This window comes from Geotrypetes seraphini, chromosome 3, assembly GCF_902459505.1.
Source record: "Geotrypetes seraphini chromosome 3, aGeoSer1.1, whole genome shotgun sequence".
Lineage (NCBI taxonomy): Eukaryota > Metazoa > Chordata > Amphibia > Gymnophiona > Dermophiidae > Geotrypetes > Geotrypetes seraphini.
This window is the reverse complement of record NC_047086.1, coordinates 4,653,190-4,673,640: the sequence shown is the minus strand read 5'-3', so window position 1 is coordinate 4,673,640 and position 20,451 is coordinate 4,653,190. Positions and strand designations below refer to the sequence as shown.

Genomic DNA, 20,451 nt, shown 5'->3' with positions numbered 1-20,451 from the left:
TAATAAATAAATAAATACCCGTAATCACAAAGTAAAGTGCCCCCACTAAAGTGCAAAGACTGAAGTGCAAAAAACGCAAAAGCTGCCACTTTAATAACAAAGCTACTATAAATAACAAAGCACCCACACTGAAGAAATGCATCCAGGGTCCCGTAATATTTAAAACCCCAAACACATTCACACTCTACACCACTCAATCAAACCATATATCAAGCCATACAAACAACAATCATTTATGGCGGTACTTGAGGGAGTCCAGAGAAGAGCAACTAAGCTGATAAAGGGTATGGAGAATCTCTCATATACTGACAGATTGAAACAGTTAGGACTGTTCTCCCTGGAGAAGCGGAGACTTAGAGGAGACATGATAGAAACCTTCAAGATCCTGAAAGGCATAGAGAAAGTAGACAGGGACAGATTTTTCAAACTAAGGGGAACCACAAGTACAAGGGGGCACTCGGAAAAATTGAAAGGGGACAGGTTTAGAACAAACGCTAGGAAATTCTTTTTCACCCAGAGTGTGGTGGATACATGGAATGTGCTTCCAGAGGCTGTGGTAGATAGGAGCACTGTACAGGGCTTCAAGGAAGGCTTGGATAGGTTCCTAGAGGACAAAAGGATTGCGGGGTATAGATAAGTGTAGAGATGGGTTATAGGGATAGGAGTAGAGGTAAATTATAGGAATAGGAGTAGAGATAGGTTATAAAGCTAGTCAGGGACCACTGCTCAGGCAAAAGGGCCTGATGGGCCGCCGCGGGAGCGGACCGCTGGGCGAGATGGACCTCTGGTCTGCCTCAGTGGAGGCAACTTCTTATGTTCTTATGTAACCATATAGATATCACCACTCGACAGAGCTCCGTTTCGCGTCTTCATCAGGAGCGGGATACAAAAAGATTGAAAACCAAGTGGAAAGACCGACAACCAGTTTAACTTGGCGGTCAAAATAATTTTTTTGTACAGCGTGAACAAATTAACGCTGAAAATAAAGAAAGCAACAGCGTGTGCAAGTCAAACAACGCTGAAACTAAAGAAAGCAACATGGCGTCTGTGGGATTTAAGAACGCCTTGGAGAGTCAGCCGTGACAACGCCCTAAAGCTGCGTGATGACGTCAAATAACGAAAGCACGCAGTGAACCAAACGTGAACACGAAAAAAAATAAATGAAAAAAGAAAAGAAAAAATGAAAAAATGAAAATATGTTGAGTAAAAAATATAATTGTATATGAAAAACCCCATATACAATCATTTATAACCTACGAGACAATGACCTGTAGAGAAATGACCACCAGAACCTAAAATTAACTGGTGAAACATTTGTCCACATTTTCGTTCAAACCTGTGGGGGGATATGATCGAAGAGAAAATATCCAAAAGTTCTCACGCATCAACAGGTAAGTGTGTCTGTCCCCTTCAAATGTGATAGGAATCTGTTCCAATATGCACCAGCGTAATTGACAAAAGCTATGTTGGTGAAACATATTGTGGGACACCATGGGGGCTGAGTTTTTTCCAGTCTTTAAGCAACTCCGATGTTCGATAAGCCGGGTACGTATACTCCAGGTGGTACAACCCACATAAATGAGACCACAGGGACAGGAAATGACATAGACCACAAACTTAGACTCACAAGTAGTGCTGGATTTTAAATAATACATTATTCTTTAGTAGTATCTTGGTTAGGTCCATATTGGCTATAATATTTAAGAGGGTTTTTCCTTTTTTGCTGTTTTGGTAAATTATACCCTTATTATGGAGATTCCAGCCTGGCAACGCACCTTATGTTTCTCCAATGATCATGTAACTCAATTGACCACCTGATCCTCTTTGTTACAGGATGATCTTCCAGAAGGAACTTCCAATTTCAATACTCAGAGGGATTCATGGATGAATTTACAAAGGACATCTATCAGAATGGAGCTTCACAGTATGGCACTTATTGAGTACATCAAAAAACAGATGATACCAAGAGGGTTACGCATACAAAAACAACCAGGTATCTTCAAAGACAACAAAATTTTCCTGGAACAATGGGCTGTCATACTCAATAAATGTTCATTGGACCTCATGGTACTTATGGTGGACACAATCAATGAAACTGCCACTGAAGTTACCAGAGAGGCCGATATCCAATTCCAGGGGCTCAACTCGGGTCCTGATCTTTCTAAATTTCAGGATCAGTTAACCGATTTACAATCTTCTTTAGAAGAGTTTCGGAAAAGACATAAACAGGGCAAACTTAAGAAATTGCAAAGGGATCCACAGGATTATTCTCAAGGAAATGTGTACCCATGGTTACACACTCAGACGGATCAACAGACTGCGGAAGGGACTACCTCCCTTATTTCTAGACCCCAATCGAGCAGTTATCAGGGGTTTTCTGATGACAACCAAAGTTCAGCTAGTGGAAGCGACTCCAGGTCACAATATAGAGATCGGAATTTTTTAGGACAACGCAACTGACAAGGTCAATGGACTCAACGTTGGAGAGGACGAGGCAGAATCCAATACAACCTAGCGAATCGCCCACAAACTCGATCCACCAGCCCCATCACTAACATCTTGGGGTGCCCCTTAACCGAGGACCAACTTTTGATTTTGGGGAAGGGTCTATCTTTTGTACCCACGGTCAAACATAATCCTTTCAAAACTAGGTGTGATTTTGCACGCATTATCCGCAATCTCCAAGTTAAATTATACTTTGCTCAGAATACCTTTGATTCCGATGTCTCCATCTTACGTCCTAAATCTTCCTGGACTCCTCCGGGTCCCATGGATCCCCATATAGCCACGTTCCGGGATCTAGTTCTTAAAGATCTTGCCAGGATAGAATCTAGACATGTCAAGAAGCCTTTCATCAATGTAACATCCATGGAATTTCAGGCTTTACGAGATCTCCAGCAGGACCGACGTCTAATTATAAAACCAGCAGATAAGGGTGGATCTATTGTGATACAAAACAAGTTCCAATATCAAGCTGAAATTATCCGTCAATTGGGTGATTCTCAATGTTACGTGCTTCTCTCTGAAGATCCCCTTAAAATTCTTCAATCTGAAATAAGTAAGCTGGTGAATGAAGCTCTTCAATCTGGCATATTGACTAAGGCAGAAAGTCGTTTCCTCCAGAATCCACATCCCAGGACTCCGGTGTTTTATACTGTACCCAAGATTCATAAATCTCTCAGCAGTCCTCCGGGGAGACCTATAGTTTCCTTAAAAAATACTATATTGGAACCCCTGTCTCAATTTTTGGATCATTTTCTTCGACCGTACGTGAGTCAGGCGAGATCCTATATTAAGGACACTACGGATTTTTTATGTAAACTCCAAACTTTACATATAACTGCTGCCGAGGTTTACCTTGTTTCCTTTGATGTGGTGGCCCTTTACACTAGTATTCCTCAGGACCAGGCTTTGAATATCGTCCAAAAAACTCTCAATCTTCGTCGGTCCCCTACTAGGGTTCCTACCTCTATTTTGATGAACCTAGCCACCCTTGTACTTACCAGGAATTATTTTAAGTTTGATAGTTCTTTTTATCAACAGATACAGGGTGTTGCTATGGGCACTACTGCGGCTCCCAGCATAGCCAACCTCTTCATGAGCCAATTTGAAGAAGATTTTCTCTACTTGAATCCCCAGTTTTCTCATGTTGTAGGTTGGACACGTTTCATTGACAATATTTTTTGTATATGGACACATTTGGAAGAACATCTTCACCTTTTTGCAAACTGGTTGAATTCTTTAACTCAATATCTGAAGTTCACTATGACATACCACAGACAATCTATTACTTTTTTGGATACTGTAGTAACCCTTGAAAATAATTAAAAAAAAATTTCACTAAGGTACATCACAAACCCACAGAAAGAAACAACTTGTTGTCATTCTCTAGTTGTCATCCCAGACACCTTAAAGCTGCCATTCCCATTGGCCAATTTCTTCGTGTGAGATGTATTTGCACTACAGAAGAGGCTTTTAAGATGGAAGCTGATGTCCTTTGGAAAAAATTTCTGGCCAGAGGTTATCCAAGAAGTGTTATTCAGAAAGCTTACCTCAGGGCTAAACATGCCAATAGGGAGCTGATGTTGCAAGGTAATAACAAAGAAACATCCTCCAATCAAATTTGTGTTCTCTCACATTCCACCCAGTCTGTGGCTGTTGCTGCCAGCATTAGAACTCACTGGCATGTGTTGCAACTCCATACAGTATTTCAAGAGCACCCATGTATAGCATTTACCAGGGGTAAAAATCTTTCTGAACACTTAGTCTCTTCTGTTTTTCCACCTAGACCTTTGGCTGCTCTGGGAACGGGTCAGCATACCCCTTGTGGCAAATGTTCGGTTTGTGATATATCCCTTTCTGGGAGTCAATAGGTTCATTCCATCACCAAGAAAATTTATTATTTAAAATCCAGCACTACTTGTGAGTCTAAGTTTGTGGTCTATGTCATTTCCTGTCCCTGTGGTCTCATTTATGTGGAGTATACGTACCCGGCTTATCGAACATCGGAGTTGCTTAAAGACTGGAAAAAACTCAGCCCCCATGGTGTCCCACAATATGTTTCACCAACATAGCTTTTGTCAATTACGCTGGTGCATATTGGAACAGATTCCTATCACATTTGAAGGGGACAGACACACTTACCTGTTGATGCGTGAGAACTTTTGGATATTTTCTCTTCGATCATATCCCCCCACAGGTTTGAACGAAAATGTGGACAAATGTTTCACCAGTTAATTTTAGGTTCTGGTGGTCATTTCTCTACAGGTCATTGTCTCGTAGGTTATAAATAATTGTATATGGGGTTTTTCATATACAATTATATTTTTTACTCAACATATTTTCATTTTTTCTTTTATTTTTTTTTTTCGTGTTCATGTTCGGTTCACTGCGTGCTTTCGTTATTTGACGTCATCACGCAGCTTTAGGGCGTTGTCACGGCTGACTCTCCAAGGCGTTCTTAAATCCCGCAGACGCCATGTTGCTTTCTTTAGTTTCAGCGTTGTTTGACTTGCACACGCTGTTGCTTTCTTTATTTTCAGCATTAATTTGTTCACGCTGTACAAAAAAATTATTTTGACCGCCAAGTTAAACTGGTTGTCGGTCTTTCCACTTGGTTTTCAATCTTTTTGTATCCCGCTCCTGATGAAGACGCGAAACGGAGCTCTGTCGAGTGGTGATATCTATATGGTTTAAATGAGTATTGTTTGTACGGCTTGATATATGGTTTGATTGAGTGGTGTAGAGTGTGAATGTGTTTGGGGTTTTAAATATTACGGGACCCTGGATGCATTTCTTCAGTGTGGGTGCTTTGTTATTTATAGTAGCTTTGTTATTAAAGTGGCAGCTTTTGCGTTTTTTGCACTTATAAGAACATAAGAACATAAGCAGTGCCTCCGCCGGGTCAGTCCATAGGTCCATCCTGCCCGGCAGTCCGCTCCCGCGGCGGCCCAAACAGGTCCCTCTAAGCGGGCGGGTGTTGTGAGCAAACTTTTTTCACTGTGAGCTAAAAATATCGGGCGCCAGCAAGTTATGAGCCAAATAAATATGTTGTCAAAGTTGCTGATACATGAGGACGAGGTATTCAAAGGAATTTTAGGCCTACACGCTAAATTAAATAACGTTAAATAATATTTTTAAGAACACAGAAATTGTAGGGATGAAATGATATCTTAATAAATGTTTTACAACAAATGTAGTTATGTCTGTTACATCCATATGTGTAAACTGTAAATTAAAAACAGTCCAGAAGACAATACGTTTGATGCTTTCAATTTCTAGACCAGTGTTTTTCAACCTTTTTTGGGCAAAGGCACACTTGTTTCATGAAAAAAATCACGAGGCACACCACCATTAGAAAATGTTAAAAAATTTAACTCTCTGCCTATATTGACTATATATAAAGTAATTCTCTTGAATAGGAATCAAATAAACACAAAGAAAGTATTTTATAATTACTTTATTATGAAATAAAAATTATAAAAATTATAAAATACTTTATTCAGTGCGAAACCTGGGCCTGTTTGGCTGAACACAAAGCTGATATTCTGGCTGGAATGGAACAGCTCTCAGTCTCTCTCTGTATTTGGTTTTTATAGCATACAAAAATAGACAAATATACCCTCCATCCTTTTTATTAAACCACAATAGCAGTTTTTAGCGCAGGGAGCTGCGCTGAATGCCCAGCACTGCTCTTGACGCTCATAGGCTCCCTGCGCTAAAAACCACTATTGCGGTTTAGTAAAAGGGGACCATATTGTAAAATATAGACAGCAGATATAAATTCAGAACTGTGCATAGTAAGTGAAGGGAAGTTTTCATCTCTGGGAATTTACCCAGTTAACTATTAAGTTATTTGGGCAAATTCCTTTGAAAACTGTGGTAATACTGCCTCCACTTTGCTAAATTTAAAATAAAATCATTTTTCCTACCTTGTCTGGTGATTTCTGGTTGCACTTTCTTCTTCTGACTGTGCATCCAATCTTTCTTCCCTTCTATCAGCCTGTATGCTTTCTCTCCTCCACACCTCATTCCCTCCCCCAACTTTTTCTTCCTCTCTCCCTGACCTTTCTTTCTTTTTTTCTGTTTCTCTTCTTTCCTTCTGTTTCCCTGCCTGCCCCCTTTCTTTCTTTCTCCCAGCCTCCTGTCCAGCAGTAACTCTCTTCCCTTCCTCCCCTCCCAGCAGCATCTCTCCGTCTCCCTCTCCAGTAGCAGCTGTCCCTTTTTTTTCCTTGCCCAGCAGCTTCCCAGATTCCTTTCCCTCCTCCCCTCCCAGAAGCATCTCTCCTTCTTCTCCCTCTCCAGTAGCAGCTGTCCCTTTTTTTTATCTTGCCCAGCAGCTTCCCAGATTCCTTTCCCTCCTCCCCTCCCAGAAGCATCTCTCCGTCTCCTTCTCCCTCTCCAGTAGCAGCTGTCCCTTTTTTTCCTAGCCCAGCAGCTTCCCAGATTCCTTTCCCTCCTCCCCTCCCAGAAGCATCTCTCCTTCTTCTCCTTATCCAGTAGCAGCTGTCCCTTTTTTTCCTTCCCCAGCAGCTTCCCAGATTCCTTTCCCTCCTCCCCTCCCAGAAGCATCTCTCCTTCTTCTCCCTCTCCAGTAGCAGCTGTCCTTTTTTTTCCTGGCCCAGCAGCTTCCCAGATTCCTTTCCCTCCTCCCCTCCCAGATGCATCTCTCCTTCTCCTTCTCCCTCTCCAGTAGCAGCTGTCCCTTTTTTTTCCTGGCCCAGCAGCTTCCCAGATTCCTTTCCCTCCTCCCCTCCCAGAAGCATCTCTCCTTCTCCCTTTCCAGTAGCAGCTGTCCCTTTTTTCCCCTGCCCAGCAGCTTCCCAGACTGATAGTGGTTTTCTCCCCTCCCAGCAGCTCTTCTTACTTCCCAGCGCAGCGATTCACGAAGGCAGCCTCGGGTCCTTTGTTGTGTCGCGCCGCCTCTGAGGAAAGAGGAAGTTGCATCATCAGAGGCAGCCGCGACTCAGCAAAAGCCCCGAGGCCGCCTTCGTGAATCGCTGCGCTGGGAAGTAAAGGAGAGCTGCAGAGAGGGGAGAAAGCCACTGTCGGAGGCTCCCCAAGATCTCTCCGGCCCAGCGCACGCTTCCGATGCTGATCTTGCCGGTCCTGCGCGGACCGGCAGGAAGTTCAAATGAGTCAATCTTGCCGGTCCTGCGCTGTGACGAGAAACTTGTGCGCTGCGACCTAATATTTTGTGCGCCAGCGCACGCCAGCGCAGCTTAGCGGGAACACTGGTCACGACCTGTCTGAATCACCAGAAGGGGCTCCCTTGCCACCTTGGTTTCTCATTGAAGTCCTATCTTCCCATCGTAGTCCTAACCCTCCGGTCTTGCACATGCACGACCTGTTGGGTTTCTATACTTATTACCTGGATAGCTTTCTATACTTGTGTTACATCCCAGCTCCTCCCTCAGTATCCCACGATCCCTTTATCCCTCAGGAATCCGTCCAATCCCTGTTTAAATCCCTGTACCGTACTCTGCCTGATCACTTCCTCCGGTAGTGCATTCCAAGTGTCCACGACCCTTTGGGTGAAAAAAAACTTCCTTGCATTTGTTTTGAACCTATCTCCCTTCAGTTTCTCCGAATGCCCCCTCGTACTTGTTGTCCCCTTCAGTCTGAAGAATCTGTCCCTATCCACCCTCTCTATGCCCCTCATGATCTTGAAGGTCTCTATCATATCTCCCCTGAGCCTCCTTTTTTCCAGAGAGAAGAGCCCCAGCCTATCCAACCTCTCGGCGTATGGGCAGTGTTCCAGCCCTTTTACCAGTTTCGTTGCTCTCCTTTGGACTCTCTCAAGTACCGCCATGTCCTTCTTGAGGTACGGCGACCAATATTGAACGCAGTATTCCAGATGTGGACACACCATCGCTCGATACAATGGCATGATGACTTCCCGCGTCCTGGTTGTTATGCCCCTCTTTATGATGCCCAGCATCCTGTTGGCTTTTTTCGAGGCTGCTGCGCACTGTGCAGATGGCTTCAGTGATGCATCCACCAGCACACCCAAGTCTCTCTCAAGTCTGCTGTCTCCCAACAATGCCCCCCCCAATTTGTAGTTGAACAATGGGTTCTTTTTCCCTATATGCATGACCTTGCATTTTTCCACGTTAAAGCGCATTTGCCATTTGTTTGCCCAGTCTTCCAGCTTGTCCAGGTCCCATTGCAGGTCCTCACACTCCTCCCTGGACCTAACTCTACCGCACAGTTTGGTATCGTCTGCAAATTTTATAACCTCGCACTTTGCCTCCTTTTCCAGGTCATTGATAAATATGTTGAAGAGTAACGGCCCCAGCACCAATCCCTGTGGCACACCGCTCGTGACTCCCCGCCAGTCAGAATATTGGCCCTTCACTCCGATCCTCTGCAGTCTACCCGACAACTAGTGCTTGATCCATCTGTGCACATCCCCTCCCACAGCTTCCTAAGCAGCCTTTCATGTGGCACCTTGTCGAAAGCGTTTTGAAAATCGAGGTAAATGATGTCTATGGGTTCCCCATTGTCCACCCGACTGCTTATTCCCTCAAAGAAGTACAGAAGGTTCGTTAGGCACTTCAGTCTTTGCACTTTAGTGGGGGCACTTTACTTTGTGATTACGGGTATTTATTTATTTATTATGCTCAGTCAATGTATTGTGTATGTTTAGGTATGTTTTTCACCTATCAGTCAGTATAAGCTGTTTGTTTAATGTAGGCATATCCATTTGATTTCTTAAGCTTTTTTATTTGGTTTTGCTGTTGTCTTTGGTAACTTATAGGTGATAGAAATTTTTGCACTGGCACTTTTCACAGACTTATTTTTATAAGAGTACAACTTTTTTATATATATTTTATCCATTCATCTCAGGGTCTTTGCTAATTCATCTTTTTATATTCTCCTCGTATATATTTTTAGCATAGTTGATATTTATTTAGTAAGATTTGACAATTATATATTATGTATTAATTTGTTAATGCTTGTGTGTATATTTATCTAAATTTAAAATTATGTATGTATAAATTATTTATTTCACTTCACACACCCCACTCATTCATATACATTTTGTTGGTTTTTAGTCATTTATGGGATATATGTTGTGATGTCTTTATTCCCCCTTTCTCCTAGAAGTTAAGTCTGCAATTTTTCATTTTGGAAGTTCAATTATTACTTTGTTCATAGGGGATGATTAGGGACTACATGATGTATGAGGCTACTCTCATTTAGACATATGTCTGGTGCTAGTCACCTTTGAGATCTAGCCTGAGCCAGAGGTTGACGAGATTCTCGATGGGCTCATACTGATGTCCCTTACTCTAACCCCAGTGTTCTTCCAAGGAATAATTATTTTGCTAGACTTTTCTTTTCAAGTCTAAGGAGGCTTAGCCAATTCTTTAGTAGTATCTTGATGTCATCCACAGACAGACAGTGCAAAATGGCAGTGTTACTTTAACTTCTTTAAAAGTCTTGAGACTGCCTATACCGTGCATGTGCCAGTGCTTTCCTGTCTGATGTTGGTTTGCGGGCCTTCTGATCTCAATTTTCTGCAGAGCTGAGAAGCTGGGACATGTTTTTGAGAAGTCCAAGAAACAAACTTTTCTTTTTTGTGCCTTCCTGTTTTAGTTTCTTCTCAGTATATTGTTTCTTTTTACTTTGTTTCTTTCAGTTTATTGAATTTTTTCAACTTTCTATTTTTGGGCCTGCTAGCCCCATGCAGCTTTTTTCCTGGCTGGAAGCATTGTGGCTGGTTTCCAGTTCTTTTATTTGACCTCCCCAGGACCATAGAGTCCTTCAATTTAGCATCAGTGGTTTTTCTTTCAATATCTAGATTGTCTACCGGGTTCAAGCGGTGTACCCAGTGCAGCAGGATCATCTCGGGCACTGATCCACACAACAGGTGCCTCCAGTGTCTGGGACCTGACCACCAGGTTGAGACCTGTAAGCACTGCTCCCAGCTCCAAAAACGATCTTTGAAGGCCAGACAGCTCCAGCATGAGAAATTTTTTGGGTTGTCCTTAGGAGCATTAAGTTATTAGCCCAACAACTCTCAGAGTTTGAACAGTTTTTTGCCTTCAGACCAGCTTTATGACTTCCAACGTATTATAAAGAATCTCCTGGAAATGAGAAAATTTATAGCTCATTCAGTTTTCAATGCCTTTGGTTTTACTTCCAAGGCATCTGCTCTTTCCATCACCATGAGGAGACAGGCTGAGCTCCGTAGCTCAGACCTTGATCAAAACATTCACTAGGCAGGAGAATGTGTCCACCTTTTCAGCATCCAATCTCTACTATCACTCCAGATATTCTTCCTATAACAGGAAAAGATAATCTCAACCTCCACCACCTCCAGGACTCCTATGCAGAGGAGGCAACTGCAGCAAAAACCTCAGAATACAAAGCCTCAATCCTAACAGAAGACCCAAGTCATTTTGGCCTGTTGCTAGAGAACTTAGCCAGCATTCTACAAACACACGGTCTTCTAAACTAATCTCTTCCAATTGGAGGTCATCTATGCCATTACAATCTTCTTTGGATCCTTATAAGAGAGACTTGGATCCTCTAAGTTGTAAAATAAGGGTATGCTCATCTCTATTCTATACTTCCAAACAATCCTCCAAAAGTCTTATTTCAGTTCCCAGCAGACCTTCCTCCTTCAACAGGAACTCTCAGCCCTTCTAGGACTCAATGCCTTTAAGTCAGTACCTCCATTACAAAGAGGCTGGGGGTTTTACTCCAAGTATTTTCTCATTCCTCAAAAAAAGACCTTAAACTGTGACATATGAGGAGGAAGGAAAATTACATACCTGATTGCTATATCCACAAAATCTCAGAAGAGACCTATTGGATATGTAATTTTCCTTCTTCCTTGTATGTGTCACAGTCTAGCTCAGGGGTGTCCAACCTTTTGGCTGCCCTGGGCCGCATTGGCCCAAAATTTTCTGGGGCCGCACAAATGCGCAAACGCTGTAGCAAGACAGAGGAGGGAGCTGGCAAGACAGTAAACACCCGGGGGCAGCAGAGGAAAACACTGCATGTGCATCGCCCTCACTGGGGCTGCAAGTTGTACACCCCTGGTCTAGCTATCTTAGTTTTATAGTACATAAGCTTACTATTTTATCTCCAGATTTGGAGAGCCTTTTCTTTCGTCTGGTCACTTCACATTATTTAGTTTCTTTTTGTGTCTGGTCAGGACTCTGTGCGTCTGGTAGCGCTATAAAAATAGTAGTAGTAGTAGTAGCAGCAGCATGGTGTCTTTAGCATTCCAAGTTTATTCTTTTTACACATGGATTGTTTACGTTTGAGGTTTGGAGTTCTTGTAGCTCATCGGCTATTCCTTTATATAGGTCTATTCCAGGGGTCTCAAAGTCCCTCCTTGAGGGCCGCAATCCAGTCGGGTTTTCAGGATTTCCCCAATAAATCTGCATGAGATCTATGTGCATGCTCTGCTTTCAATGCATATTCATTGGGGAAATCCTGAAAACCTGACTGGATTGCGGCCCTCAAGGAGGGACTTTGAGATCCCTGACTATTCACTTCACATCAGCTTTTGCTCCTGTTGTAATTCACATATGTCAGCCAGGTCATGGACTGTATCCACACTTTGACTAAAGCTGTGGCTGTACCTCATTGCCTTTAAGATTCCTCCCAAAGCCAATACGTGTCTCTTTGCTTTCACTTTCGCTTTAGCAGTGGGACCCGTAGGCTCTTCCCTTTCCGGGTAACGTGGCTGGCGCGGCGTCACGTAGGGTCCGGCCTGCGCGTGACGTGAACGAAAGCGGCGCGCGCGATTCCCTCCTGCTTCCGCCGCGGCCAGCATGGCGGAGCGCGGCGGGAAGAAGAAGCAGGTCCGGTTCGCCCGAGCCTCGGCCGAGCAGGAGGAGGAGGACGAGGAGGAGGAGGCGGTGGTGTTCGAGAAGCGCAGCCGGGCCGAGGTGCAGCTGTTGGGTCAGCCGGGCAAGGACGTGAGGTGGTGTGTGACGGTGGTGATGTGCGCCTCCTTCCTGGGCCTGGTAATGCGCTGCTGGCGGGGGAGGGGGAGGGGCAGGGGGAGGGGCACTTCTTCCTTTGCTAGGACTTTCAGGCTTAGTGAGTTGGGGCGGGAAATTGGGCTTCAAATTCTCAGAACAGGTTACAAGTTGACATACTGAGGTAAAAACCCTGCAAAAAGAGGGAATGGTACAAATGGAAGGAACTGCATGAAGAATAGAAAAAAGCTATCCTAAAGGCCAAAAAGATAGACTACTTCCAACAACTAATAAAGACCCCCAACCAGACAACACCAAAACACTCGGGCTGACAAAGTAGACAAAATACGGTCTTGCCTAGACTCCACCACAACTTAGACAAGATAATTAAAACTACAACTGGGAACCTAACTCACTTTCATACCACCTTCCATGACAACATCACCAAGATACTAGATGCTATTCGCCCTTCCGGTTCCAACCTGGACCCCTGTCTGCTACACCACCTACTGGCTGTGAAAGATTCCTTTGTAGACTCCATTCTTCCTCGCTACAAATAGGCATAGTGTCCACAGACTAGGGTCAAGATCAGTCTGATGACCGTGCTGACTTCAATGTGCCCAGCAAATTTAGACCTCTCTCTAACCTACCTTTCATCTCCAAGATCCTGGAAAAGACAGTGTTAAACCAATTGTACTCCATCAACGAACAAGGAGCCTTATCCATCTTCCAATCAGGATTCAGGAAATTCTACAGTACTGAAACCATTCCTCTTGACAACAACAACTGCTGGAACTCATTGATAAGGGTAATGATGTCCTGGTGCCGCTGGATCTCAGCATGGCAATCAACACTATTGATCATCCTCTCCTCATTTTGTGGCTCTCTGAAATTGGAATCCGAGACAGTGCATTATGATGGTTTGCCTCCTTACCGAATAATAAATCCCAAAGCATACTGTACAACGATACGCTATCAAAACCAATCAAATATGGTGTTCTGCAAGGGGCTCTACTATCCACCCTATTATTCAATCTCTACATTAGAGCAGTCCTAGACATAGCCCGCAGATGACATCCACCTATACCTACTGCTAGGATAAACCCGTGATGCCCAGATCACGAAACTCCTAAATTGCCTCTCAGAAATCAAAACAGCATGACTGTCAAGAAATTGCAACTATTTTTTCTTTATTTATCAAGGTTATCTAGGTGGTTTAGTACTCAAACATTTTCCCTATCTGTCCCAATGGGCTCATAGTCTATCTAACGTACCTGGGCAATGGAGGATTGAGTGACTTGGCCTATGGAACTCCTTTGGATCCGCAAAGGACTCGACTACCATAACTGTGAAGGACCAAACACACAGCCTAGGAATTCTCCTGGACTCTAACCTGTTGCTTTACAACCATATCTCTCAAGTGGTATCTTCCTTATTTTTTTAAAATTCTTTATTTATAAATTTTAACATTTTGATAATCTTGCAAGTCAAAAAAATAAAAAAACCCATCTTGCTGGCAAACATTCAACAATTAAATATAACAATTTCACAACAAGAAATAAGGACATTTTTTAAAACAGCAAGTTGTAGTTAGTCCACTACGAGTAGAGACAGAGCTGAGATTTAAGAATACAAAACATAAAGAGGAAAGCTAAAGATGAGGCTAGTTGATTCTCGACTTTTTCCTGACTGAGTTAAACGACTGCAACAAAACTCATGGTAGTAGGTTGCCCTTTAGCAGAATATAAATTTTGATAACTGCTGTGGCTCATATCTTTAAAAACCAAAACACATTTACAAGGGTATCTCAGAACGAATGTTGCACCCAACTGGAGTGTTTGAGGTCTCTAAATAAGAAACTGTTTCCTTCTCTTCTGAGTTGGATGAGATACATCTGGATACATTCTTATTAAATTTGACAAAAGGAACATCTTTATATTTAAAAAACAATTTAAGCATCCATTCCCTATCGGAATCTATGGCAAATTATACCAACAAAGTGGCTGACACCTGGGCCTCCGTATCCATTCACTCCAGGAAATTAGATAAGTCCAAACTATCAGCAGATAAATTCTGCTGGTTAGGACTTTGTGCCTTTATTCTTATAGGTAAGTAATATATTTTGGAGGGAGGCAGATATGAGGCCTCCGGTGCTTTCAGAATTTCATTCAGATATCTTTTAAACATAACTATTGAAGTTATTGAAAATTGTATAGGAAACTTAATAATCCGCAAATTGGACCTCCTAGTATAGTTTTCCTGTTTAAAGTGCTAAGTTGCACTATATTTAATCCAAGTCAATCCTTGGGTTTCCAAAGTTTTTACTCCAGCTTCCACTTCATCCGATTTATTTTCAAGAGTCAATACTCTTGTCTTTAATTCTAGATTTTCGGAGAGCACCATAGTACGCTTTATTGAAAGTTGCTCCATTTGATTACCCAGAGAGATTTGTAAATTGGAAATAGCCTCCCAAATCAATTCCATGTTGATAACCTTCGGCCTCTGTAGGGGAACAAACTCAGTTCTAAGGCCCGAGTTAAATCTCATAGTACCTGATGTCACAGCAGTAATCTCCGAAGTAACTTGAGTTTGTTTCAGTTCCTCCACCGACTACATCTTTGGTTCACTCAGCTCCTCCTGCTTCTTTTCAGGGTCAGCCCTTGCTCCCTGCTGGATCGGCAGGAGGACGTCCTGCGTCGGACTCATGTCTAACTACCCCTCAGACGCTTCAGGGCACATCGGCGGGCTCCGCTCCTCCAGGGACAGTATAGTACCCTCAAAGGAGAGCTCACGTGCCTCAGCCTGCACGCTCTCTCCAGTCGAGGGATTTTCCACTGGCAACTGTAGTTGGGAACCTCGCTCCACAAAAACGTCCATCGCTTTATCATCTTTGAATTGCAACAGGATCCCCCGGGAAGACCCGGGTCTTCGATTTTCTCTTCACCATTAGGTAAGCAGAAACAAAATTCAAATGGACTGCGGCAGTGTCTCCGTGGAAGCGTCAAGCCACCATCTTGCTTAAGCTCCGCCCCGTATCTTCCTCGTTTTATTACCTGGGCTCCTATAAAATAATCTTCAAAAAATTAAGAGTGATTCAAAACACTGCTGTCTGACTGATTTTTTGGTCTGAAAAAGTAGGATCATGTTACTCATTACCAAAAATTACACTGATTTGAAGCAAATACTTGCAAATTTGAATAGAACTCTATAGTCTCAATCGGTAGCCAATCTTCGGTATGTCCCCAGGTTATCTCGTTTCCCTTTTCTCTTTAAATCACTCTAATAAGCCCACACGTAGAGTCCAGTTATTCACATATCCTACTGTCAAATCATGTCGTTTGAAGAGATTTCTCGAGAACTCTCCAGGCAGCCAAAATGAACGCCTGGTTTGGCAAAATCATGCCAGGAGTCTCATCCTATTATTTTTTTTAGAAAACTATTAAAGACACAACTATTTGACAAATTTGTAACCCAAGCTTCCTAATGCTTTTTAAATACAACATGTATTGTGTACATTCTAGAAATTGATTTATATTTTTGAACTGTATATTCGCTGGATGTTCAGTCTTATCTGCTGTGAACCGCCTAGAACCATTCGTGGTCTGGCAGTATATAAGAATAAATTATTATTACCTACGTCAACTCTGAAAAATAAGGAACTACTTTCTAAGTCTGACTTCATAAGAACATAAGCATAGGCTTACTGGGTCAGACCAATGGTCCATCAAGCTCAGTTGCCCGTTCTCACGGTGGCCAATCAAGGTCCCTAGTACATGACCCAAACCCAAAGAGTAGCAACATTCTATGCTACCGATCAAGGACAAGCAGTGGCTTCCCCCATGTCTTTCAATAACAGGCTATGGACTTTGCCAGAGATTGTGGTAAAAGCGAATAGCATAGCTGGTTTTAAGAAAGGTTTGGAAAATTTCCTGGAGGAAAAAAGTGTTCTAGATCTTAAAACCAATAGAAGGAAATATTTTTTTTCAGTCAGAGAATAGTTAAGTATTTCCCTGTAACTTCGAGTATCCCCTAGTCTTTGTAATTTTGACTGAGTGAAAAATCGATCCACTTGTGCCCATTCTGCTCCACTCAAGATTTTGTAGACTTCAGTCATCTCCCCTTAGCCATCTCTTTTCCAAGCTGAAGAGCCCTAACCTATTTAGTCTTTCCTCATACGAGAGGAGTTCCATCCGCTTTATCATCTTGGTCGCTCTTCTTTGACCCTTTTCTAGTGCTGCTATATCTTTCTTGAGGAGACCAGAATTAAATGAAATCCAGGTGAGGTCGTACCAGAGCGATACAGAGGAATTATAACATTCTTAGTCTTGTTTACCATTCCTTTTTTAATAATTCTTAGCAACTTGTTTGCTTTTTTGGCTGCTGCTGCTAACCTTGGGCGGAAGGTTTCATCATAACATAAGAACATAAGAAGTTGCCTCCACTGGGTCAGACTGAGGTCCATCTCGCCCAGCGGTCCGCTCCAGCGGCGGCCCATCAGGTCCGCGACCTGTGAAGTGGTTTCTGACCACTTCTATTACCTACCTCAAGTTCTATCTGTACCCCTCTATCCCTTTATCCTCCAGGAACCTATCCAAACCCTCCTTGAACCCCTGAACAGAGTTCTGGCCTATCACATCCTCCGGAAGCGCGTTCCATGTGTCCACCACCCTCTGGGTAAAAAAGAATTTTCTAGCATTTGTTCTAAACCTGTCACCTTTCAATTTCTCCGAGTGTCCCCTAGTGCTTGTGGCTCCCCACAGTTTGAAGAATCTGTCCTTATTCACTTTCTCTATGCCCTTAAGGATTTTGAAGGTTTCTATCATGTCCCCTCTAAGTCTCCTCTTCTCCAGGGAGAACAGCCCCAGCATTTTTAACCTATCAGCGTATGAAAAATTTTCCATGCCCTTTATCAGCTTAGTTGCCCTCCTCTGCACTCCCTCGAGTACCGCCATGTCCTTCCTGAGGTACGGCGACCAGTATTGAACACAGTACTCCAGGTGCGGGCGCACCATTGCGCGATACAACGGCATGATGACTTCCTTCGTCCGGGTTGTGATACCCTTTTTGATGATGCACAGCATTCTGTTTGCTTTCTTTGAGGCTGTCGCACATTGCGCCGATGGTTTCATTGATGTGTCGACCATCATCCCCAGGTCCCTTTCCAGGTTACTCACCCCTAGCAGTGTTCCCCCCATTTTGTAGCTGAACATCGGGTTCTTTTTCCCTACATGCATGACCTTGCATTTCTCTATGTTAAAACTCATTTGCCACTTTTTTGCCCAGTCTTCCAGTCTCGTTAGGTCCCTTTGCAGGTCTTCACAGTCTTCCGTGTTTCTAACCCTGCTGCAGAGTTTGGTGTCATCAGCAAATTTGATAACCTCACATTTTGTCCCTGTCTCCAGATCGTTAATAAATATATTGAACAGTAGAGGTCCCAGCACCGACCCCTGTGGAACGCCGCTCGTGACCCATTGCCAGTCTGAGTATTGGCCCTTTACTCCAACCCTCTGTTTCCTGCCTGCCAACCAGTGTTTGATCCATCGATAGATATCCCCTTGCACCCTGTGGTTCCACAGCTTTTTAAGTAGCCGCTCATGAGGTACCTTGTCGAAGGCTTTTTGGAAGTCAAGGTAAATAATGTCTATGGATTCCCCCTTATCCATCTGGCTGTTTATTCCCTCAAAGAAGTACAGCAAGTTCGTGAGGCATGACCTTCCCTTGCAGAAGCCATGCTGGCTCGCCTTCAGTTGTCCATTGTTTTCTATGTGTTCGCAGATTGTGTCCTTTACTATTGCTTCCATCATCTTTCCTGGAACCGAGGTCAAGCTCACAGGCCTGTAGTTTCCCGGGTCACCCCAGATCCTTTTCTTGGGTGCTAACCCACCAAGGTGGACCCTAACATACGGTAACTATGATTTGGGTTATTCCTCCCAATGTGCATCACCCAGCTACCTATTGGGCTCAGGCAGATCTATGTACTTTAACTTTTTATTGTGCAAAGAGAGGCTCTGAAGATTGGAGGCCTATTCTTGATCTTCAGCAAGTGAATGCGGCTCTCAAATTTCCATGCAAAGATCCGGCAAAGCTGCAAACTTAAATAAATGCAGAACCGTGAGAACATCCCCAGATTCCAAAACCCCAGATAGATCTGAAGCTCTGTCTGACAGTGCTTGAACCCCTGTCCTGTGAAGCGCTACGCCTGTAAATAAGGGGTCAGCAAGCTGGTTATCTAAGATCTTTCCCAAATTAGGATCATGCAATGCAAGAACAGCAGCTGACTGAGATTGAGGATGTGTTCATAAAAGCAACACCACTAAGATGCACATTGGAGACGGAGCAGGACTTTATAGGGGAAAAACGCCTCCGGCTCCTGGGTTGTAGTTACCCTTTGACTTAACTTTGAGTTTCTTAGGCTGTGGAGGGTCCGCAGTCAGGTGCACGGAACTAGCAGCTGTGACAAGCCTCAAAAAAAGAAGGCCGTCCCACCAGGCTAGCAGAGCGTTTTGTCACCTGCATAATCATGGGGAGGCTAAGCTTGGCTTCCACCTTTTCTGGCTATGCCACATGGCATGTGGCAAAAGGACTCTCGTTGAGGTGCTAAATTGCACAATCCTGGCAATAATTAACAGTAGAAGAGCCCAAGGACTCCATCCCAACAAGTTTTGAGGCAAAAACTGCAGTTATGGAGAAGCAGGAAGTTTCAGTAAAAAAAAAAAAAAAGCTAAAAAATACAAGATGGCTACCGCTAAGAAATTTGTACCAAAATCATGATATTTTTCATATTAAACAAAGTTCAAAAACAGCGATTTTAGGATTTTTCAGGTGGGGGAACATGGAGATATGCAAAAACCTTCAAAACTTCAATTTTCAAACCTCCCCCGATTCACCTCACAGGCTGTGACAGATTTTACTTACTGTGACCTCTGCTGGTAATGTGCTGTAGCCTGCCTCAGCTCTTTAACAGTAGCTGGAATCAGAGAATCACTGCCTCATGCTGGGATTGCCTCTTCGATGCCGATCTTCGGGCTGCCAGTCATACGTTATGCCTGACTGCACATCCACCTCTGCATTCTGGCAGAGGTGAGAAGATGCAGCGGGCACCCTGTGAGATACTGTCAAGTCTCCTACGCATGCCCAGAAGACTGTGCTCGAACCATTGTTCGGCAGTAGGAAAAAGATGGGGATGGCCCCGAGCTCCTGTGAAGCAAATGCAGGCACTCCCTGGGAATGCCCAGGCCAATTCTTTTTCTAAACCGCCTAGAATTGAAAGGTATTGTCGGGATAGAAAAACAATAATGTAATGTACCACCAGGGACCGAAGTCTTGTTTAATCTCAATGTAGGCAGAGCCAATGAATCATTCAGAGCGCAAGAAATTCTGAAAAAGGGATGAAAAAACACTTAATAAAATGAAGACAGCAGAGCAAACATGCTCCTGCTGGCATGCATGTAGAAGGAAAAAAATCTAGTTGGAGCTAAGGAGCCTAGTGAAGTATAGCAGAGGCACAGAAAAAAATCCAGAGTGGATACCTTCTGCAGATGGCACGTGGCTTTGGGGACACAACCCATCTGTCTAAAATGTCTCACCTATTGCACGGGAATATACATTAAGTGAAAAATATTTTCTATGGTTTGTTTTTAAATCTACTACTTAGTAGTTTCATTGCAATTCCCATCTACCCGTTCAATTCCACATAGTATTTTATAGATCTCTTATCTTTCCTGAGTGTCTTTTCTCCAACCAGAAAAGCCCTAGCTGCTACTATTTAACCTTTCTACTACTACTAATCATTTCTATAACATATGCAGCGCTGTATATCAAAACATAGAAACATGATGGCAGATAAAGGCCAAAAAAATGGCCCATCTAGTCTATTTATCCGTAGTAACCATTATCTCTTTCTCTCTCCGAGTAAGAGATGATGGTTACATAGAAGACAGTCCCTGTTCAAAAGCAGTATGAGTTGGCTTCGTCCACAGTTGTTGTTATGGGGCATGCCCCTCAGAAT

At 43.3% G+C, this 20,451-nt stretch overlaps 1 protein-coding gene across 2 annotated transcripts in view; it reads left to right on the top strand.

Moving 5' to 3' along the window:
• The first annotated feature begins 12,208 nt into the window (after positions 1-12,208).
• Positions 12,209-20,451, top strand: part of MFSD4B (major facilitator superfamily domain containing 4B) — a 29,392-nt gene continuing 21,149 nt past the window's right edge. Inside the window, exon 1 of one of the 2 annotated variants that reach the window (XM_033937523.1) lies at positions 12,209-12,488. In XM_033937523.1, the coding sequence (XP_033793414.1) occupies positions 12,294-12,488 (195 nt within the window). In that variant the 5' untranslated portion in view covers positions 12,209-12,293. The remainder of the gene's footprint in view (positions 12,489-20,451) is intronic. The other variant, XM_033937524.1, reaches the window with a different exon arrangement.